Genomic DNA, 24,095 nt, shown 5'->3' with positions numbered 1-24,095 from the left:
GTACAAATTGAAGGGCACCTAGGGGCAAGAGAGCTTATATGGTCATGAGCCCTTCCCAGTTCCACCTGTTCTGGAGGGAACGGAGGATAGCACTGTGGTGCCCTGGGACAGAGAGCACTAGCTGCTGGACTTGCATTTGGGGGTTGCCTCCCGTGGAGGGAACCATGAATAACCTGCTTCTGCCACTGCCAGGCTCTGGGGTAAAGAGAACTTAGGTGCTGGCCTGTCACCAGGCCCTCCTTTCCAAGATGCCCCAGGAGGGTTGCTGCTTTCCAGCCCTTTACCATGATCCCACCATTGTTTGCCATGAGCTTTCTCCCAGGCACCACTGTTCTTACTATGTCTTGGGGAATATTTTTACTTAACTGCCCCTCCTGCAATTCTGCCCTTTTTCTCCACTGAGCACTTTTCAGTCAGGGAAGACTCTTTCAGGCACAGATTTCTAAAGTTCTCGACTGCGCTACACCCCTTTCCTCCAGCAGCTTTCCAAGCCTCGCTTCCTGGTTGTCTTAATCTCCATTGTTTCTTTTATCCTCTGTTTTTGCCTACATTTGTAAATTCGTGTTTTTTTTTCCCCCCAGTGATTCAGGCTCTCCTTTTTTAAATGTTTATGACTCTAGTCTAGATTTCTTTTTGTGGTTATCAAGAGGCTTACATAAAACATCTTATAGTTAGAATAGTTCTTTTTATACCGATAACTTATCTTTTGGGGGGAGCATTAAAATTTCCACCCTTTTACTCCTCCCCTTTTACATTTTTTTTCTCGTCACCCTCCAGCTTTAATTTATTTTTCCCTTTTACATTTTGCTGTCACAGTTTGCTTCATTTTATGTTATGAATTCATTAATACATAAGTATAATAGCTATAATTATTTTCCCTTTACATTTTGATATCACTGTTTACCTCATGTTGTGAATTCATTAACATATAACTATAATAGCTATAATTATTTTAATATTCTAAGTTTTTATCCTATAGTTATTTACTCATGATTCTAATAGAGTTACAGTCTTCTAATTCTGTTATTCACTTTTACCAGACTGTTGTGTGCTTTCATATGTTTTGTGTACTCTCATAAGTTTAGCATCTTTTCATTTTAGTTTGAGAAACTCGGTTTAGCATGTCTTACAAGGCACTTCTAGTTGTAGTCAACTCTTTCATCTCATCCTTTATTTGTCTGAGAAGTCTTTCTCCTTCATATCTGAAGGATATCTTTGCCAGATAGCACATTCTTAGCTATTAATTTTTATCTTTTAATACTTTGGATATTTCATTCTCACCTGTCTCACCTGGAAATTCTGCTGAAAATTCCATTAATAGTTTAATGGGGATTTTTTTTTTTTTTTGGTAGATTACTTTCCTTTTTACCCCCAGCTGCCTTTAAGATTCTTCATAATTTATTTTTTTATAACTGGTTTTTTTGACAGTTTTGCTCTAAAGTGTCTTGGAAATGGTCTTTTTGTATTGAAATAATAGGTTATTCTGGCTTTGTGGACTTGTATGTTCAGTTTCTTCTGCAGATTTGGGAAGTTCTCAGCTATTATATCTTTAAATAGCTATCTACCCCCCCTCTCTTTTCTGATTCACTAATAATTCCATTTGCTTTTCTGATAGAATCTGATAGTACTCACAAGGTGATTTCACTTTTTAAAAATCTCAGTTTTCTCTCCTCTTTGGAATGAATCATTTCTAAATTCCTGTCTTCCAAGTCACTTATACTTTCTTCCATCCTATGTGCCCCATTACCTATGCTCTTCAATGCATTCTTCATTTCATTCTCTGACTTCTTCAGCTCCAGAATTTGTTTGTTTGTCTTTTATGAATTTCAGCCTCTGGTAGAGAACTCCTTCTTTTCATTAATTTTGTTCCTGAGTTCATTTAACTGACTTTCTCAGTTTTTTATAGCTCATTAAATTTCTTGATACTAGTTATTTTGAATTCTCTTTCAGTTTCATCTCAATATTTTGTCTTTGAGTTCAGTATATGAAGAATTATTTTCTTTTCATGGTATCATATTACCTTGATTTTTTATTGTATCTGACAATATATGTCTCTGATTTTACATTTGAAGTAGCAAACAATTTTCTTACTTAAGAATTTGTGTGATTTGGCTATTACAGCTCTACAGACCCGCAATTAGAACACTTTCTTTTGTGGGATCCCTGGGTGGCGCAGCGGTTTGGCGCCTGTCTTTGGCCCAGGGCGCGATCCTGGAGATCCGGGATCGAATCCCACGTCAGGCTCCCGGTGCATGGAGCCTGCTTCTCCCTCTGCCTGTGTCTCTGCCTCTCTCTCTCTCACTGTGTGCCTATCATAAATAAAATAAAAAAAAAAAAAGAAAACTTTCTTTTGTAATACAGAAGGTGCACTGTAGCTCCAGCTTTTGGTTTTTCCTATGGGAGATGACTCTCGGGACAAAGTGTGCAAAAGAACTAGCAGCAGGGATCCCTGGGTGGCACAGCGGTTTGGCGCCTGCCTTTGGCCCGGGGCACGATCCTGGAGACCCGGGATCGAATCCCACGTCGGGCTCCCTGCATGGAGCCTGCTTCTCCCTCTGCCTGTGTCTCTGCCTCTCTGTCTCTCTCTGTGTGGCTATCATGAATAAATAAATAAAATCTTTAAAAAAAAAAAAGAACTAGCAGCAAAGTTGAGGGAGATGTGGACTTAGCATCTGGGACTTTGAGGTTATTTACAGCCTATTAGGTGGAACCTAGTGTAGGGAATTTCAAGAGATCCACAATCAGACCCACAGCTGAAATTCTGAAGCATAAAGATGCAATAATTTCTATCAACATCATTTGATATTCCTTGTCTGCCTCCTTCCCTTCCTTCTCTGTCCCCCAGGTCATGGAGGTTCTCTTTGAACTGTCGTGTTACAGGAGAGAAATGAGCCCATCCAGCTGCAACCTGCATGCAGCTGGGCAGTGTGTCACTTCTTTCACTTATCACTTCCTCTGCCAGAAAGATAACTCTTTCTGTTGCTCAAACTCCAGAGTGTTGGACTTTTGCCATAGATGGGGAGGCTGCCTCCGAAATCCTCTGCATCCAAATTCACCTCTATTCCACTCTGATGATGTGCCAGGTTCTCCTGTCAGGCTAACTGGATCTCCACAGATTCTCTATCTCTCATGAGTATCTGTCTACTTGTGTACTCTCCAGGTTCCTCTTCTCTAATCAGGGCAAATGCTGGTGAACCAGGTTCACTAACATCCCTGAATTCACAGTCCCCTCTGAGATTCCATCTACTTACTTTTGGGTGCACAAGTAGAAAAAGATTTCACAGGTATCCTGGTGTAATGTGGAGGCACCTTTCGTTAGGTATAGGTGACTAATTAATTATAATAAAAGAAGAGAGGTAAAAGGAATCCACACCACCATGATGCCGGTATCATAGTCAATTTTTTAAAAATTGTCATTTGTTCAAAATAAATACTACTTGCCTCAGTTATAGGTCTTATTTTTTTATCACTAAAATAATTAGATTTAGATAAGTAGTTCCAAATTAAAAGATAAAAAGTATATGTTAATGGTAGATCTTTTATGAAACTGAATTTCATGACTTTTATATAAAAATATGTATTTATATATTAAAAAATTCTACTGATTACTTAGGGTTCAAAATCTAGAGACCACTGGACTGACTTATTCTATTTCATATTAATGTTCTCAGATCTTATGATTTATTCTCTATTCCTACATTCCAAGAGAAGAGAAATGTCATATAGTATATCTAAGAATCAAAGAACTTAAGGGAACTTAATGGTTATATCAATCATGATAGAATAGGATATGCCACAATAACAAAAAAACCTGAATTCTCAGTGGCTTACAGTAGCCAAGTTTATTTCTCATTTATCTTGGATCAACAAGGAGACTCTTAATTTTGGTCACTTTACAACCTGCCACTGAAACTTCATTTTGACACATGCTTTAACAATCACAGAGACACCAGAGTAAAACTTCTTACTTCTGTTTTATTTCATTGCCAAAGCAAATGACATGGACATTCCCAAATTCAACAGGATAAGGTGTGTATTTTACCTGTAGAGAGGAGCATGGCATATTTATGAATCATAATATTTCTCAGGGTGTGAGATCAGGAATAAAAACTTTACCAGAGACGGGTGCCTGGGTGGCTCAATTGTTTAAGCAACTGACTATTTCGGCTTAGGTCATGATCTCAGGGTTGTGAAATCAAGCCCTGTGTCAGGCGCTGCACGAAGTATAGAGTCTTAAGATTCTCTCTTCTCTTCTCCCTCTCATGCTCATGCTCTCTCTCTCTTTCCAGAAAATCAAAACCAAACAAAAACAATTAAGCACCACTACAACAGAGAACTATTAATTCTGTTTAGTGTAAAAAATTTGAAAAACAGAAAGTATAAGACAAACTCTTACTACTTTTGCTATTTTCTAAACATATTAATATTAACTAAACAGAAAAATATCTTCACATAAAACATTTTAATAGAATTTTTTTTTTTTTTACAACTCAGTGCTGGAGACTGATAAGCTTGAGTACTGGCTAAGAACTCACTATAGTGTTAAACTACTTGGTTTTGAATCTTGGTCTCAGCATTTACTGTAATTTGACTATGGACAAATTACCTTTCCTAATGTGCTTCAGTTTCCTTCTTTTGAAACTGGGTATCATCATAATTCTATCTTGCATTTATGTTTGTGTGAGAAATCAAAGTGATAATACACTGACATGGTTCATAGTAACACTCTTAATGTTTTTATTTATTTTCAGTTAGTTTTGCATTTTTGTTATATTTATCAGTAATAATATTACCTCCATTTTCCAGCTGAGACCTAAATACAATCATACAATCTGTAGGTGGGGACTCTGGGTGGCTCATTGGTTTAGCACCTGCCATTGGCCCAGGGTGTGATCCTGGAGTCCTGGGATCGAGTCCCACATCAGGCTCCTTGCATGGAGCCTGCTCCTCCCTCTGCCTGTCTCTGCCTCTCTCTCTCTCTCTCTGTGTCTCTCATGAATAAATAAATAAAATATTTAAAAATAAATAAATAAATAAATACAATCTATAGGCTTTTGTTTTCTCTAAGGTTCACATAGTAGGTGACAAAGCTCAGATTCAAAATTATATTTAGGGTTTAGAGACTTTGTTTACATCCTAGTCACACTTACTTAATTTAACACAATCATTTTAATCTATGTCTTTAAGCTTATTTTATCAAAAAATTTCTTACAGCTTGATATAAATAGTTCAGGAAAACAAAAAACTAACTGAGATTGGGAGAAGATACTGAGAAATTAAAGAAGAAAGCAAGCAAAGAGAAAGTGAACTGAAAATGTACAGTGTAATTAGAAAAGGCAGCAGCGCGGCACGTTGAAAGCAGAGAAGAGAAGACAGTGGTTCATGCAGGAATCATTATATGGCTCACATAAGACTTTTTTTTGCAGATTAGATTTGGGGAATTGGAAAGGGTTCTAAGAGCACCTATTGAAAAGGATTATAGAAGATCTATGCAGTTCTAAATTCAGCATTTTCCTCCATTGAAGAGAAAGCAAAACAAGAGCTGTGTGGTTTTTCTGATTTTATAATTGGAAAGGCTGACCTTTGGATTTGAGAGTTTGCTGATTTAAAGAAATTACTGTGGTGAGTTATTTTTTAATGTTTATGACTATCATGTAGTCCCTATACCTGCCTTCTAGTTTTGTCTTGAAATAATTGGTTTCTGTAATATGGTTTGATATTGTTTAGAGTTTCCCAATCTATTTTAGGTTTGTTGACAACTCAAGTTTCAGTTTCCAGCAGGACAAAATGTACTATTTGTGTCTGAGCCTTGGCTTAACATGTTTGTCTCACTTAAGAGATCTCGTAGACAAACTTGATTATATTTGCCTCTGTTTCTCTAATCTTCACATGTGACTTATTATCCGGTGCTCAGGTTCATTTTCCTGTTTTTCTTTTCTATTTTTTGGTGGGGATAGACAGCTGTAGGGAGACAGTTTTGCGGGAAAATTGTACATTATTCAGTGTAAAATATAGAGGAATTATGACTTTTTTCAGTATGAGAAATGGCTAACTTGACCAAATACTGGAGTAATAATACTACCCTGTGCTCTAGAATATTGAAAACTATGAAAATAGAAAATAAAACACTTGGAGATAAAGTGACAAAATAAGCATAGATGTGACATTTAAATGTTTAATGATACTTTAAACAACTTGCTATAAAGATATTTAACTATGAGGGTTCTAGGCTAATAACTACAAATGATAAGAGTAGATAACTAGTCTCTTCTTGGTTAATGTTAAATTATTTACATGTTAAAAAAATATATTGCTGTCTGCCTGAGATGCGAATCTTTGGTGGGGGGAAAGTACATTGTCATAGCTAATACTTATGTAAGTAACTGATATTTACATACGTAGGAAGGAAGCTATAAAAATAGATACTAGTTTTTTGACTACTACTTTTTACCTAACATTTTAATAGAGCTCCTTTATTTTATTTATGACATGGTACAATTAAGTAGACTTTAAGCTAAATAACTAAATGGTATTTCATGCATTAAGAAAAATCCTGAATTTATTCTAGGGCCTTTCCCCTTTGTTGTCATTTATATTGTGGACATTAAATAAAATAACAAATATCTCAATACCGATTGAGAAAAAAAAAACTTGAGAACATCAGAACCTAGCAAATTATGAAGTCCGAATTAGTAGTATTTTTTTCTCCTTAACATTGCATATGTTTTATTGGTACTTCAAATATAAATACTTCTTAAGGAGTATTGCTTTGTTGATAGGATAGTACCAAATGTTGCAGTTTATATTTTTAAAGAACTCCCAATACATCTCATTTGACATATTATAGTAGTCCTTAATGCATTAAAATAGAAGGAAATTTCTCTTTATAAGGCAATCCAAGCATTATGAGATGTGGGCAACAGAGCATTGATAATAGTATTAATGACTGTGAATATCTTCTCTGAGCCGAACAATTTTAGGAAACCAATAAAGGGAAGTAGATATTTCAACTGTTTCAAGTTCTTATTTTTTTGTTTTATTATATTTTTTAAGGATTTTATTTATTTGAGAGAGAGAGGGCATGAGACAGGAGGAGGGACAGAGGGGGAGGGAGAAGCAGGCTCCCCACTGAGCAGGGAGCCCACCATGGGGCTTGGTCCCAGGACCCTAGGACAATGACCTGAGCCAAAGGAAGATGCTTAATTGGCTTAGCCACCCCGGCGCCCCGCTTTTGTTTTGTTATTGATGTCAAAGATGTCTGAGAAAAAAAGAAAGATGTCTGAGATTTGTTTGCAGAATTTACTTCACAAGATATAAATGTGTTAATTATTTTAATGCCTTTCCTAGGGAGTTTATTATTTTTGTTATTATTTTTTTATATTGATTGAGGTGAAAATTAAGATTACATGAGAAAATCTATGACAATGCGTGACCCTTGATAGAAGATTATCATATATTTGTGTACATCCACCTAAGCTAGTAAAATTTCTCAATTTATGTCTGCAAGTTATCCCTTATTTTAATAACATCCTAAAATACATGTGAAAGTATTTAAAACAGTTTAGAGTTAATTGTTGAGGCAGTGATGAGAAGTTATTTCAAAATCAACATGTGATCTCCTAGAAACTCAGAAGAGATTAAAACAAAAAGAAAAAGAAAATAAAGTGTGGAAAACATTGCCAGTTCCTTCTTATCACTATTCCTGGGGGAAGGGTATGTAAATACTTCTAAAAGGTAGAAAGTATTATTAGAATTTGGAAAGAGTGGAATGGAAAGAGAGAATGTCCAAGTGACAGTAAGTGAAGTGGAAAGAGAGCATGAGTTTAGGGTAGTTGGAATAGTATCAGTGATAAAAATAACAAAACAGCAATAGTAACATTACAGAAACCAAACACATTGAGTTTTTAATGTATCATGCATTGGGGTAACAGTTTTATTGCTGTTAATGCAGTATATTCTGATATTAGTTCTTCAGTTTCCCTAAACCAAGTCTGCCTTTGGATTGCACTATGAATGATAATGGTGTTGTCATTCTACCATTCACTAAACTAAATAACTTTCTTCCTTTTTCTTTCTTTCTTTCTTTCTTTCTTTCTTTCTTTCTTTCTTTCTTTCTTTCTTTCTTTCTTTCTTTCTTTCTTTCTTTTTCTTTCTTTCTCTTTTTCTTTTCATATTGTTATTATTTTTTTCTTTAAGGTTTATCTAGTTATTGTAAGAGGGATAGGGGTGGAGAGAGTTTTAATCACACTCTATGCTGAGCACAGAGCCCCATATGGGTCTCAATCTCACAACACTGAGATTATGACCTGAGCTGAAACCAAGAGTCAGACACTTAACCAACTGTGCCACCCAGTCACCCCCTTTCACTAAACTTTAAACCTCTGTGTCCCCTTTGTTTCTTTCTTTTCATTTTCCCCCTTCATCTCATTAGCTACCATTTCCTGTAGAATTGGCCTCCACCAAATCTATTGCATCTCTCCTTTCTGTATTAGTTAATTATTGCTGAATAGCAATAATATACATTCCGCCTCACAATTTAATGGGTTGGCTAGGCGGTTCTTTTGCTGGTTTAGCCCCAGAATAATCATTCAACTACAATAATCATTCAATCATTCAACAGTTAGTTGGTAGATCAGCTCAGCTGATTGGAATGTGTAGGGAGATATACTCTAAAAGCTCTAATCATGTTACTTGCCTTTATAAAAACAAAACAGGGATCCCTGGGTGGCGCAGCGGTTTAGCACTACCTTTGGCCTGGGGTGGGATCCTGGAAACCTGGGATTGAGTCCCATGTCAGGCTCCCTGCATGGAGCCTGCTTCTCCCTCTGCCTGTGTCTCTGCCTCTCTCTCTGTGACTATCATAAAAAATAAAACAAACAAACAAACAAACAGAGGAATAACATTCTTCTGTAGCTTCTTATAGCTCTAGGAAGAAATTCTTTCTTCTCCCTGACTTAGAAACCCCATGTAACTTTCTTACTTTAACTCCTGTAGCTCCCTTAGACCTAACGTAATGTTCTACAAAACTATATTATAGTTGCCCATTCTTCTTTCCCATTTCCTACATTTTTTTTAAAGATTCTATTTATTTATGAGAGAGAGAGGGACAGCATGAACAGGGGAAGGGGTAGAGGGAGAAGGAGAAGCAGGCTCCCTATTAACTAGGGAGCCTGAATCAGGGTTGGATCCCACGGCTGCTGGATCCCAGGACTCCAGGATCATGACCTGAGCTGAAGGCAGATGCTTTACTACTGAGCCACCATGGCTGCCATTTTTTTTTTTTTTTTTTTTTTTACATAAAAGCTACTTCACTTTATTTATTTATAAAAGATTTTATTTATTCATGAGAGACAGACAGAGAGAGAGAGAGAGAGGCAGAGACACAGGCAGAAGGAGAAGCAGGTTCCACGCAGGGAACCTGACGTGGGACTCGATGCCGGGTCTCCAGGATCAGGCCCTGGGCCGAAGGCAGGTGCCAAACCACTGAGCCACCCAGGGATCCCCACCTTATCTCTTTTAAAGTCAAACCGGAATGCCTGGGTGGCTCAGTGCTTCAGCACCTGCCTTCGGCCCAGGGTGTGATCTTGGAGATCCAGGATCGAGTCCCACATCGGGCTCCCTGTGTGGAGCCTGCTTCTCCCTCTGCCTGTGTCTCTGCCTCTCTCTCTCTCTGTGTCTCTCATGAATAAATAAATAAAATCTTAGAAAAATAAAGTCAAACCTATTCTTTGAATTGACTATATCTTTTTCTGTTCTCATTCAGCACAAATTGCTTTTTTTTTTTTTTTTAAGATTTTATTTATTTATTCATGAGAGACACACACATACACAGAGGCAGAGACACAGGCAGAGGGAGAAGCAGGCTCCAGGCAGGGAGCCCGACGCGGGACTCGATCCCAGGACCCCAGGATCACGCCCTGGGGCCAAAGGCGGCGCTAAACCTCTGAGCCACTTGGGCTTCCCACAAATTACTTTTTCTATCAATGAAATCCTCAAGCACTTTACTCCTACCTTTCTTAAAATGGTAATCATATTCTTCATTTTATTATTGTCGCTTGTATTTTTATACAGATATGCCCTTTCTTTGACTTAACATTATCTCTAGAATGATACTCTCCAGTAGAAATATAATGAAAACCACATATGTAATTAACAGTTTTTAGGAGCAATATTAAAAGAGGCCAAAGAAACTTGGGAAATTAAATGTCAATAATAAATTTTATTTAGCCTAATGTATCACAGTTTTTTTTTTTTTAAGATTTTATTTATGTGACAGAGAGCAAAAGAGAATGAGCTATGGGGGAGGGACAGAGAAAAAAGCAGATTCCCTGCTGAACAACGACCTGATATGGGGCTTGATCCCAGGACTCTGGGATCATGACCTGAGCCTAAAATAGATGCTCAACCAACTGAGCCACTCAGGCCCCCTCAAAATATTATTTCAACATAAATGACTTAAAATTATTTTTATATTAATTTTTCATACTAATTCTTCAAAATTTGGGGTGTATTTTATACTTTATAGCACATCTCTGTTCAAACCAATATTTCCATTTCTCAGTAACCAAATATTGCTTGTGCTACCATATTGGACATTACCCCTCTAGAATTCTATGATAAATATTGGTGTATGACAGAGAATGTTGATTTATGGTAGGACCTATTATCAAATTCTTGCTTCATTATTTACCTTATGAGCCTGGACAATTTATTCACTTTGTCTGACTTTAGTTCCTTCAAGTATACAAATGTTTTACAAAGATTAGATTGTATGACATAATTTCTCTGGTGTTTGTTTACTTTAAAAAATAATTGCAGACATAACCCAAGTTATGCCAGTGTCTTGTACAGTGCATGGAATTTAGAGTCTTATGTTACAGCAATTTACTGATCACATAAGCCATTGGTCTCATAAGCATAATGGCTTATGCTAGTTTCTAAGAATATTAGTTTGTTTTGCTAGTTTCTAAGAATATTAGTTAGGAAGTCTACCTTTAAGAAGTTTGGTACAGAATGATGGACTTGTGAATACTTAGTTATTTACAATATATTTATCATGTAAATCAAATACATCTTAATAATGTCATATAAGATAAAAAGCTATAATACAGAGGATTTATTAACTATGCCTGGGAATTTCAGGATAAGCTTCAAAAGATGTTGCTTCAGCTGCATCTGGAAAGAGGAATGTTTCCTAAGTACACCAGGATGTTAAAAGGTGATCCTAGAAAGAAGGAAAATACTTGGAAAATCATGGTGTAATGAAATTGCTTGTGAAATGTGAGGGAATTCTCATTTTGCAACGGATGAGTGTTAGGGACTGCACATTTGGGTCTCCTTTCCTCCAAATTTACATGTTGAAACCCTAACTCCCAGTGAAATGGTGGGGCATGTGAGACCGTGGGGCAGGTGAGAAGTAATTCAGTTGAGATAAAGCCATGAGAATGGAGCCCCATGATTGATTAGTATCCTTATAAAAAGAGAAAGAGACTAGAGCTCTCTCTTGTTATCCACCATATAAAGATACAGGAGAAGATGACTATCTGTGAACTGAGAAGCTTGTGATAATTTTGGCATAACAACTTGAACTGACTAAGAAAGCAGGACACATAGTGTTTACATGGTTGGCTGGAGGAAGGACCAACAGAGATGACTAGGGTTGATAGAGGAATAATTATGGACCATAGTGCTCTACATAACCCTTCCCCAAACTTCCTTGTTTTTCCTCATCTTAATGAATGGTATCACCAAATATCTTTCTGTAAGTTTTCTCTTCCCCTCATTCTTTAGCTCTCATTTATCCATAAGCCTATAGCCTCTCTGCCTCTGAAATATAATATATCCTGTCAGTGCCCTTAGTCCAATCTGCTGACCTCTTTCCTAGACCACTAAAAAGTCAGACTGATCTCCTTACCTCTACTCTAATCTTCACATAATCCAATTTCTTCACAGCAGCAAGAGTGATGTTCTTTTAATGTATACCAAAGTTTCCTAGCTTCCATTTTTCAGATTCAAAGGTGCTCTCGTTAAATTCTACAAGGTCCTTCATGACCTGGCCTAATAGATATCTTATCATTTTACCTTTCCCAGTAATACACGTTGTTTAGCTACCTTGACTTTTTTTTTTTTTTTAAACATATCACTTGAGTCTTTTCTTTCCTTGAGCTTTTTATCTTGTACTTTCCTCTAGATTGCTCTTTCTCTGATCTTCAAAGGACTGGCTCCGTCTACTCCTTCAAATGCTAGCTGAAAATCATTTCCACAGAGAAATCTTCCGACTATCCAGTTTAAAAAACCCTGATGGCAAAGTAACTTTCTATTTTATTACTGTTAATTCATACTAGTTCTTATTGATATCTTCAGTTGTTTTATTATAATTTACTCATATATTTTCTTTTTTTCCAAATTTTTACTTAAATTCTAGTTAGTTAACCTATATTTTTTATTTTATTTTATTTTTATTTATAATAGTCACACACAGAGAGAGAGAGGCAGAGACATAGGCAGAGGGAGAAGCAGGCTCCATGCACCGGGAGCCCGACGTGGGATTCGATCCCGGGTCTCCAGGATCGCGCCCTGGGCCAAAGGCAGGCGCTAAACCGCTGCACCACCCAGGGATCCCCTAGTTAGTTAACATATAATGCAATATTGGTTTTAGGAGCAGAATTCAGCATTTCATCACTTACATGCAACACCCAGTGCTCATCATAAAAAGTGCCCTCCTTAATTACCATTATCCTTCTAGCCCATCCCACACTCACTTCCGTCAACCCTCAGTTTGTTGTCTATCATTAAGGGTCTCTTAGGGTTTGGTTTCCTCGCCCCTCTTTTTTTTCCTCTCTCATATGTTCATCTGTTTTATTCCTTAAATTCCACTTATGAGTGAAATTATATGGTATTTGTCTTTTTCTGACTTAATTTATTTAGCATAATACACCCTTGCAACATGTTGTTGCAAATGGCAGGATTTCATTTTTTAAAATTTTATTTAAATTCAAGTTAGCTAACATATAGTGTAGTACTGGAGCAGGATTTAGTGATTGATCACTTACATATAACACACAGTCATCATCCCAATATGTGTTCTTTTAAAAACCCATCACCCACTTAACCCAATCCCCACCCATCTCCCCTCTTTAGTTTGTTCTTTTAAATATATAGTCCATTAAGGTGACTCCCCCCTGTTTTTAACTTATTTTATTTTTCCTTTCCTTCCCCTGTATTCATCTGTTTTGTTTCTTAAATTCTACATGCAAGTACAATCATATATTTGTCTTTCTCTGACTTATTTCACTTGCATGATACATTCTAGTTCCAACCACATTGTTACAAATGGCAAGATTTCATTCTTTTTAGGCTGGAGATATATATATATCTATCCATATCCATATCTTTCCTCATATCTCTATCTATCTATCATCTATCTATCTATCTATCTATCTATCTATCTATCTATCTATCATCTATACCACTTCTTTACCCATTCATCATTTGATGGATGTTTAGACTTTTTCCACAGAGTTTGGCTATTGTTGATAATGCTGCTATCAATATAGAAGTTCATGTGTCCCTTTGAATTAGTATTTTTTATACTTTGGGTAAATACCTAGTGGTGCAATTGCTGGATCACAAGGTAGCTCTATTTTTAACTGTTTGAGGAATTTCCAAACTGTTTTCCACAGTGGTTGCACCTGTTTTTATTCCCAAAAACAGTGTAAGAGGTTTCCCCTTTCTCCACCTCCTGACCAACACTTGTTGTTTCTTGTGTGGTTAATTTTAGCCATTCTGGCAGGTGTGAGGTGATATTTCATTGCAGTTTTGATTTGTATTTCCTTGGTGATGAGGGATATCTAGCGCTCATATAATTTCTTTCCACAATAGAACGTAAGCTCTTTGAGAATATGATTCCTGTCTTATTCATCACTGTATCCCAAATATCATCTGAATGCTTAAGCAAAAAGCAGCATTCAGTTAATGCTTGTTGACTTAATGCATGAAGTCCCCCCCCATACAATTATTCTCTTTTATAGGCTTTTACTTAGATTAAGAATGAAGCAGTGTGTGAATTCATCAATTTAGTATCTTATAAGGTAGTAAAAGAGGTATTTAGCTAAAAGGAAAAAAAAAAACACAAAACAATCTACACTATAGCCATTGCATTAAGTACATGATTTGATGAGGGTGGGGAAAGGGTGTTTCCTCAATTCGTGGGCATTCAACTTTCCAATAGTTTCTTAAATTGTAAAGTAGAAACTTCAATAACTAAAAATGAGACTTGGTGGTATAAAAACAGAACTGTATTGAATATCCTGTTTCTTTTTGAAAGTGAAACATTATAATGGTTACAAATAGTTAAGGCAAAGTTTTGACCATAAATTCAGTTGGCTTTAATTGTGATTTTCCTTCTATTAGTGAAAGACTTCAGAAATAAAAGTTAATCCTAATTAAGTAATACATGATTAAGGATTCTTTATATATAAACTGCCAGATGTTTAAAAAGGTTAATATTCCCTCAATAAGGAAAACATTAAGTCTAAAAGGTCACTTAGATTATTTTTCTGGAAAGTTCTTTATAGATATTCTTCACCTGTTAATATTATTATTGATAATCCTTTTTCTGATTATGAATAAACACTTTGTGCTCTATGTATTTATTCATGGTAACATTTACTTAGTAAAATATGTCTCTTACAGGAAGATAAATAGTTCCTGGGAAGAATACTACCAACTCAAAGCAAAATGAAGTTCTTTCTATTGCTTTCAGTCATTGGGTTCTGCTGGGCTCAGTATGCCCCAAATACCAAACCTGGACGGACATCTATTGTCCATCTGTTTGAGTGGCGCTGGGCTGACATTGCTCTTGAATGCGAACGATACTTAGCTCCAAGAGGATTTGGAGGGGTTCAGGTGAGTATTGTTCAGAGCATAAATTGCAGTTTGCTATACTTAGAGGAAATGGTATTATGATTTGTATCTGTGAAGCTGGAGCATTTTACTGAGGACAAAAGAAATGTAGTATTGTTGACAACTTTATGTTTCATTCCTGATATAACCTTTCTTTGGCAGGACATTTCCAGTATGCTGTTAATATTTTCATGTGGTTGTTAAAAATGTAGCTGTATATGCAAAAATTCAGAAATAATTTTAGATTATTGATGAGTTTCTAGAGTAATCTGATGATATAAACTAACCCATAATTTGATACTTATTAAGATTTTTTTATTTATAGATTTCTCCACCCAATGAAAATGTTGTGATTAATAACCCTTCAAGACCTTGGTGGGAAAGATACCAACCAATTAGCTACAAGTTGTGCACAAGATCAGGAAATGAAGATGAATTCAAAGACATGGTGACTCGGTGTAACAATGTTGGTGTAAGTGAATTAAAGTTTCCTTTAAAAAATATTCAGGAAAACAATGTCTCCTGTCTCCTGTTACTCTTTAGCAGAATGTTTTCCATATTTATTTTATTTTAGTTTAGTTTACTTTACACTTAAGCCATAACTAAAGCTTAATTGTTACCTTATGTTCAGCTTTTGTAAACTTTTGTATATGTGCTATTTATCTACTAAAGGAAATTTAAATCGAAGTTTCAAGCTGAGCTTATTTATAAAGAAAGTATCAACTTTGAACCCCATAACTATACACATTTCTGGGGAATACTTTCCTAGTTAGGAGTTGGAAATTCCAGGTGCAATATTTGCTTGTAATTTTTATGTGACTTGTATCTCCACCTATCATTTCTGAGTCTTCTTCCCCATAGGTGTATAGTTATATTCTTTAATTGATGATATATAGTTAAATCATTTTTGATGAAGAGCATAAGAGACAATAATTAAGTTCAGATGTTAAGTAGATAATAGAGACTAGCATTCTAGGATAATGCATGGAAATTTTAAAAACTACTACTCTTTCTTGCCTCAGCTGATTCCTACCTCTCCCTAAAAAGGCTGTTTGCCTGGTAGCTTTAGTTCTATCAGTTTATCATATATGTAAATATTTTACCAAGATGGTAGAAAGCAGATAGGCATTTAGTTCATATTGATTTCCCTTCATGCTTGACTTTTGGTTTACTAAGAAGATAAGTTAAAAAATAGCAAAGACCTATTTTGGAGTGTGATTATCATTCCATAAACTTTTTTTTTTTTAATTTTTATTTATTTATGATAGTCACAGAGAGAGAGAGAGAGGCAGAGACATAGGCAGAGGGAGAAGCAGGCTCCATGCACCGGGAGCCCTACGTGGGATTCGATCCCGGGTCTCCAGGATCGCGCCCTGGGCCAAAGGCCCGCGCCAAACCGCTGCGCCACCCAGGGATCCCTCATTCCATAAACTTTAGTCAATAATACTATAAATTTCTACCTTTCTATGAGTCAAACAAATAGAAACTTTGTTTTTCAGGTCTATATTTATGTGGATGCTGTAATTAATCATATGTGTGGGAATGCTGTGAGTGCAGGAACAAGCAGTACTTGTGGAAGTTACTTCAACCCTGGAAACAGAGATTTTCCAGCGGTCCCATTCTCTGGTTGGGATTTTAATGATGGTAAATGTAAAACTGGAAGTGGAGACATTGAAAACTATAATGATCCGTATCAGGTAATTAAATTTAAAAACCACAGTGATGCGAATAAAGAGCTATCTGTACCTTTAATTATTTACATGTAGTTTATCGATCATCATTTTACATACTGGAGTAGATTCCTAGGAAAATAGAAATCAATATTTAAAACATTTTTCCCAATTTAATTTGTCCCAGTTGAAAAGCTCTTCTAATTTATTTCCTACATACTCCATTTTTATACTAGAAAATATTTCAAAGGTATGTCCATACTAGAATGTCAGTATCTCCAGGTGCCAATGCAAGGAAGCACTACAGAAATATCTGTTAATGAATAAATGAACGCATAATGAAATGGATTCTCAAGTAAAGATGATGTTTTGTGTATCAATCACAAAATTTTTGCCTTCATAGGTCAGAGATTGTCGTCTGGTTGGTCTTCTTGATCTTGCACTGGAGAAAGATTATGTGCGTTCCAAGATTGCTGAATATCTAAACCACCTCATTGACATTGGTGTAGCAGGGTTCAGAATTGATGCTTCCAAGCACATGTGGCCTGGAGACATGAAGGCGGTTTTGGATAAACTGCATAATCTAAATACAAGGTGGTTCCCTGGAGGAAGTAAACCTTTCATTTACCAGGAGGTACATTAATACATATATGTATCTATATTTCATATGTACATAAAATAATATCACTTAATTCCTTAGAAAATAGTGGATTTAATTAAAATATAATTCTGTTGTTTAATGGCTGAATCATTTATATAGAATAGTGTTCTTGAATTCTTTTTTTTTTTTTAAGATTTTATTTATTTATTCATGAGAGGCACAGAGAGAGGCAGAGACACAGGCAGAGGGAGAAGCAGGCTCCATGCAGGGATCCCAAGGTGGGACTCGATCTGGGAACTCCAGGATCACATCCTGGGCTGAAGGCAGGCACTAAACTGCTGAGCCACTCAGGCGTTCCTGGTGAAAAGTCTTTAAAGTTTTTATTTAAGATAATCTCTCCCCTGTATTTCTACTAGGTAATTGATCTGGGTGGTGAGCCAATTAAAAGCCAAGAGTACTTTGGAAATGGCCGTGTGACGGAATTCAAGTATGGTGCAAAACTAGGCACAGTTCTGCGCAAATGGAATGGAGAAAAGATGGCTTACTTAAAGTAAACGAGATATGTTTTGTCTTTTAAATTATTTCACAGATGTATTAGTCTTATTATCTCAATCTCCGTTATCTTAGGAACTTATTTAGAACTTTTAAGGATTCAATGAATAGTAACAAGGGTTAAACTTCCCAAAATTCAAATTTATCATCTTTATTATTTAGCTTGTCAATCATGAGGATGTCTGGAAACCCCAATCATAACCTAGAGACTTTAATCTGTGTATTATATAACTATTTTAGATTACTAATGTTTGCATATAATGTGAAGGCCACATTGTTATTAAAATGATCGTGTCATTTATAAAGCATAACCTACAATGTGGTTATACTATTCAATTTATGAGTATTATCAATTAATTATTTTCAAATATTAGACTATTTATATTATAGCAATATAATATTGAAACTTGCTTTTAATCCCAGTATTCTATTCTGTATGCTATGATATGGATGTTGATAAATTCTGAAGTTTTTTCTAAATTATACTGAAATCTCTAAAAGGACTTTTTATAGCATAAATCTTATAACTGTAATATGAATATAATCGAAGTAATTCATACATATATTCATACATGGAATGCATAATATATCTATATATAGTTTATATATATATTTTTAAACTCTTATAGAATAATCATTTAATTAGAGAATTTCATTTGGGCCTGCTCTGCCAAAATAAATATACATTTAGGTTACCCTAAAGCTACTGGGAAAGAATACATGTTTGTGTGTTTATGTGTGTTTTAATAGGAACTGGGGAGAAGGATGGGGTTTCATGCCTTCTGATAGAGCACTTGTCTTTGTGGATAACCACGACAATCAACGAGGACATGGAGCTGGAGGAGCATCTATTCTTACGTTCTGGGACTCTAGGTAGGAAACAAAGTGCCCCCCTTTTTAATCTACCTTTTAATGATACTAAACATACTGTTTACTTCTATGATGGTATCATTTTGTAACTTTTAGACTGTACAAAATGGGAGTTGGATTTATGCTTGCTCATCCATATGGATTTACACGAGTAATGTCAAGCTTCCGTTGGCCAAGATACTTTGAAAATGGAAAAGTAAGTTTTGGTGTTATCTAACATGTTTGTTTCTCAAGAGAGAAAAGAAAGTGTTGTAATTGTACCATGATGCTATTATATTTACTACTTATCAAATATTGAAGTGTAAACCTGATACAGGAATGCTTTTAGCAATGCAGTAGATATTAAAGAATTAAAATTCATTGTCTCTGTTATCAAAGAGTATGCAAACTATATCAGAAATATGATAAACATACACCCACCCCAAAGAAAAGCTTAAAAGTAAGGATATAGTAAGAAAAATATGTATTTTTCATAAGTACCTACCTCATAGGGTTGATATAAGGATTACAAATTAACACGTTGAAATAACTTAAAACAGTACCTGCCCATAATATGAACAATAAAAATATTTGTTAAATACTTTGGAAAAAAGTAATATGGAATGGAAAGAAATTATTCGATTGAACTGGGGTTAAATAGGGTAAATATCTTATAAGAGGAAGGAAAATAGATGTATTGAAGAAATTTGAGACTATTTTGGGAAAAGTAAAGATGAGGAGATTATTTGGGGTATTATATGTGGTATTGAGTAGCAATTTTATAAGGGAACTAAGAAATAAAACTGTGAATGTATTTGGAAATTTAATGGAAAATTTTTTTAATTGAAGAATTCACATGCAGCATTGTACAGCAACTTCTTACATAAAGTAAAAAATGCTTTTCAGCATAAACCAGACTGATATTTACATAGTTTCTTCCATTTTTTTCTGTGACTGTTGTTAAAAGTATCAATCAGAAAAGCACAATATTAAACCTCTGATCAGTTTAGTAAAGAATATTGTTTTTTTTTTTAGAATATTGTGATGTATTGATTAGCACATTTATCCAGAAAGAAGACTGAAAGAATTGAATACTTATTTAGCAATTGTCACATTCAAGGCATTTTCACATATATCATTTAATTTTTTTAAAAGATGTTATTTATTTATTCATGAGAGACACACAGAGAAAGAGAGGCAGAGACACAGGCAGAGGGAGAAGCAGGCTCCATGCAGGCAGCCCGAAGTGGGACTTGATCCCAGGTCCCCAGGATCAGGCCCTGGGCTGAAGGCAGGCGCTAAACCGCTGAGCCACCTAGGCTGCCCTATCATTTAATTTTTATAGCAACTATGCATTATCCCCATTTTACAGGAGAAGAAAATTAGGCACAGAGAAGTTATGTATATCAACTAAGTTTTCTTAACTAATGGTAATAGAATCTTTGTTTTCATTCTGCTGTTTCTGACACTGAAGTCTGCCATTTCATTATCATTGCACTGCTGACAGTGATATTAAGAATTCCATGGCAATTTCTTAGAAAGAAAATTAAAGTGTATTAAAAAATCTTGCCCTTAAAATATGGTACTAGAGAATGAGAAATTGGGGATAAATAGCGAGGACTTGGCAAAATGCTGTAACAATGCTGAGGGAGTTACATTCTAAATGAAGACAATGCAGAGATACAAGACATACTGGTTTTGGTGTACTGGAGAAGAAATAGACAAATATGTGAAATGTCAAAAATCTGAGCTTTTTAAACTTTTTCTTTTTTTCTTTTTACTTCAGGATGTTAATGATTGGTATGGGCCACCAAATAATAATGGGATAATTAAAGAAGTTACTATTAATCCAGATACTACTTGTGGTAATGATTGGGTCTGTGAACATCGATGGCGTCAAATAAGGTGGGAATTCTTATTTAGAGATGTCCTCTACTAATAAACATTCTTAACATTTTATTTTAAGCTGTTGATGTATTCATAAGCATTTTATGTTGTATTTTATTTTTAGAAACATGGTTATGTTCCGTAATGTAGTTGATGGACAACCTTTTACAAACTGGTGGGATAATGGTAGCAACCAAGTAGCTTTTGGAAGAGGAAACAAAGGGTTCATTGTCTTTAACAATGATGACTGGTAAGTAGATATCAATTAGAAATAACGTTTTATTCTAACATGTTCTTGGTTTACTACTTTCTCTTCTTGCACATTTATTTTTTTTCATATCTGAAAAATTCTTTAGTCAGTGGATTAAGAAAACACAGAAATCAGAAGAAAAATGAAAATGGCTCTTATTCATAAGGGCTCTGTGTTCTAAGTGGAGATATGTGCATCCTGGCATATCATGTACATATATGAGGCACACGTATAGACTCACCTGTATATATACCCCACACAAAATACGCAGAGTAGTTCATATGAAGGGTGTGAAATCACTAGAAGAACATGTCTTATAGCCCCCATTCCATTTTGAAATGTTGGAAAAATACTACCTCAATACTGAAGTACATTTGTTTAGCTCTTTTTCCAAGTACTCTTGTAGCTGGTTCTTTTGTCTCCTTTTTTCACTTCCCTGTCTCTCTGATGAATGATGTATTTTTTGAGGCATTGTTTAAAGAACATGTATCTTAGGGTTGGTCAGGGATTCACATCAGGAGTTTTCAAGTTTTAGTTCTGATACTTCTTACTTTCATTGGTATATTCACATCCTTTGCTTCTAGTATATTGATTCCCTTATATATAAAACTATGGCTTAGGAGATGTCTTTGCAAGCAGCTGACAAATTTAAAATATTAAAAGGAAGTGCTTTTATCTAAGGGTGATAATTCGTTCAAATCTTCACTGAAGTTCTAAAACTATAATTTTGTGATGATATTCACTGTCAACTAGGGATTTGCTAAGTCTTCTGTAAGATTACCATTAGCTTGTAAATTGTTCACATCTGCTGGAGAGGTCTTTGTATTTTCTTCTCACTGAGGCTTTGACTGCTTAGAGTTCTATTGCACAAACTTAAGCTTTTAGAGGTAGTCTGAATTCTTGCTTTTAATTGTACTGAATTGAAGTTAAATCTTAAATTTTATTTTTCAGGCCATTATCTTTAACTCTGCAAACTGGTCTTCCTGCTGGCACATATTGTGATGTTATTTCTGGAGATAAAATTGACGGCAATTGTACAGGAATTAAAATCTATATTTCTGGGGATGGGAATGCTCATTTTTCTATTAGTAACTCGGCTGAAGATCCATTTATTGCAATTCATGCTGAATCTAAACTGTAAAATTTGAAATAAATACATACACGTACTCAAAGCAATAACCAAGTGTATCTCTTTCTTTTGTGTGTATGTATATATTATTATAGTTCATTAATTTTTGATAAAAGCTGTAAGTAATCAAGTCGAAAAACTGAGAAAGGCATAAAGATCACTTATAACTATATAATTATAAGATAGCTACAATTAACATCATGATATATTTTAGAAGACTCTTGATGACTTATTTGTCAAGGGAATTTCTAAGAATTCAGAGATGTATGTTAACTAGTATGTTTATTGCCATTTATACAATTTCCCAATATGTATTTATGTTATTTCTTCCATCAACTGTTTCTAACAATTAGTGAGGGATAGTTGATTTAATAATTGCCATACAGGGCTATAACATGTGAGTGATTTCACTTTGTGAGAACCCTTTTATGGTCAATCAGTTAATAAATAAAATAAAATCATGCAAGGTATGATTCTTAATTATAGGGATATAATTATATATAATTATATTTATAATATATATAAATATAATTATATATATAATTATATTTATAATATATATTATAAATATAATTATAGGGAACTCATAGGAATCTTCTATTTTATCTGTATTTTTTCTCTCCTTGTAATGTCTTTAAGTTGATGTTGATGTAAGGGTTTTTTTTGTTCCATTTCTTAACCCCCAGTATGGATGGATGTAATTATTTGGGGCTTTCATCATACCACTTGGTCTAGATTTTCTTTCTAATCCTCTACTTGTTCATCCTTCTTCACTATGACCTTAAATACGAAATTTGGTAAGGATCTCATCTGGATCTCATAACTCTCAGTAGTTTTTCTTATGCTTGGCATCATCATTCATTCAGTTCTGCAAGTAAGAAATCTGAGTCTCATCTTTGAAACCCCCTTCTATTATATCTCTTAGATCCAATCAAACATCATATTTTTATTTTACCATCCAAATATTTCTATCATTTTTTCTCTCAATTGCCACTATTTATCCTTTTATTAAATGACAAAAGTCTCTTACTTTACCTCCATTATTATGAGAAAAAGATCACGGGTGCCCACCTTAAATCCAGACTTTAGTGCTTATAACAAATACATTGTAGAATGAAAACAGGGAGAGTAATCACAAGCCAGGGGCTGGCATTCTCTACCAGTTTTGTAAAATATCAGAATTACATGCTTTTATTTTATTATTTTTTACATGCTTTTTTTTTTTTTTTTAATAAAAGATTGTACCTAAAGAACTCCTTTAAGAATTTCCTGGTGGGAGGTGCTTTGGTGGCTCAAGCAGTTAAGTTTTGGCTGAGGTCACCATCCCAGATTATGTTTCCAGGGTCCTAGGATCAAGCCCTAAGTCAGGCTCCTGCTCAGCAGGGAGTCTGCTTCTCCCATTTCCTCTCGTCTCCCACCCACTCGTGCTCTCTTTCTCATATAAGTAAAATCTAATATAAGTAAAATCTTTAAAAAAGAAAAAAAAAGAAGAACTTCCTGGTGGTTCGCAGGGGAGTAGGATGTCCGTGATACTCAGGTAATGATGGGATATTTTATTTTATTTTATTTATCATGATGGTAATGATTTACTCAGGTAAATAGTGGAGAGTAATGACATCTCAGTTCCCAGCAAGGGAGGAGAAGATAAACATTAGGAACATAAGCTAGGAAAATTAAAAAGAGGTTCTATCATGGGATTAACAGTATTTTTATTAGAGCTTGCCCAGGAGCATGAAACATCAGAGATTTCTGTTAGTTGAAATCTTAACTTTTACTATACCAGACCACCAGAGCTTCATGTTCTATTGATTACAGACAGTCTGACTGCAGCATCAGAATTACTTTGCCCTTTCTCCCACCATCCCAGTCTCTATCATGCAGTTGGAGTGATCTCACATCAGAAATCCACCACTAGCACCACCACTACCACTTTCCCAAAATTCTATCAAAAGACCAAAAGTCTTAAGTTAAAAAACCAAAATTCATAGCAGCATTCTAAGATTTGTCTGTATCTGAAGCCTCCCCTCACAAAACTTTCATCCTTAACTTTTTTTGAGCCATACTAATGTTTTATTTTATTTTATTTTTTATTTTTTTTATTTTTTTTTATACTAATGTTTTAGTTACTCACCAAGCCTCTTTAATCTCCTCAACTTCAACTTAAGGAACATTCTGCTTCTTCTACTTGGAAAGTGTTTTTTCATCTCTTCTGATGAACTACTGTTCATCATTCAAATCTTAGTTCAAAGCCCT

The 24,095-nt window shown here is 35.1% G+C and overlaps 2 protein-coding genes across 2 annotated transcripts in view; both read left to right on the top strand.

Annotated features, from left to right (window-relative positions):
* Positions 1 to 15,363, top strand: part of RNPC3 (RNA binding region (RNP1, RRM) containing 3) — a 94,432-nt gene extending 79,069 nt beyond the window's left edge. Inside the window, exons 16-18 of the mRNA XM_038541174.1 lie at positions 5,427 to 5,622; positions 14,695 to 14,907; positions 15,230 to 15,363. The gene's annotated coding sequence lies outside the window, so the exon portion shown is untranslated. The remainder of the gene's footprint in view (positions 1 to 5,426; positions 5,623 to 14,694; positions 14,908 to 15,229) is intronic.
* Positions 14,697 to 21,892, top strand: LOC607460 (pancreatic alpha-amylase). Its single transcript, XM_038541180.1, has 10 exons — positions 14,697 to 14,907; positions 15,230 to 15,376; positions 16,404 to 16,601; positions 16,978 to 17,208; positions 17,592 to 17,725; positions 18,478 to 18,600; positions 18,694 to 18,793; positions 20,363 to 20,481; positions 20,588 to 20,713; positions 21,665 to 21,892. The coding sequence occupies exons 1-10, from the start codon at positions 14,740 to 14,742 to the stop codon at positions 21,852 to 21,854; spliced, it is 1,536 nt and encodes a 511-aa protein (XP_038397108.1). The 5' UTR covers positions 14,697 to 14,739; the 3' UTR covers positions 21,855 to 21,892.
* Positions 21,893 to 24,095: the final 2,203 nt, after the last annotated feature.

The sequence above is a fragment of the Canis lupus genome, chromosome 6, assembly GCF_011100685.1.
Source record: "Canis lupus familiaris isolate Mischka breed German Shepherd chromosome 6, alternate assembly UU_Cfam_GSD_1.0, whole genome shotgun sequence".
NCBI classification, from domain to species: Eukaryota; Metazoa; Chordata; class Mammalia; order Carnivora; family Canidae; genus Canis; species Canis lupus.
This window is presented reverse-complemented; position numbering and strand designations above follow the sequence as displayed.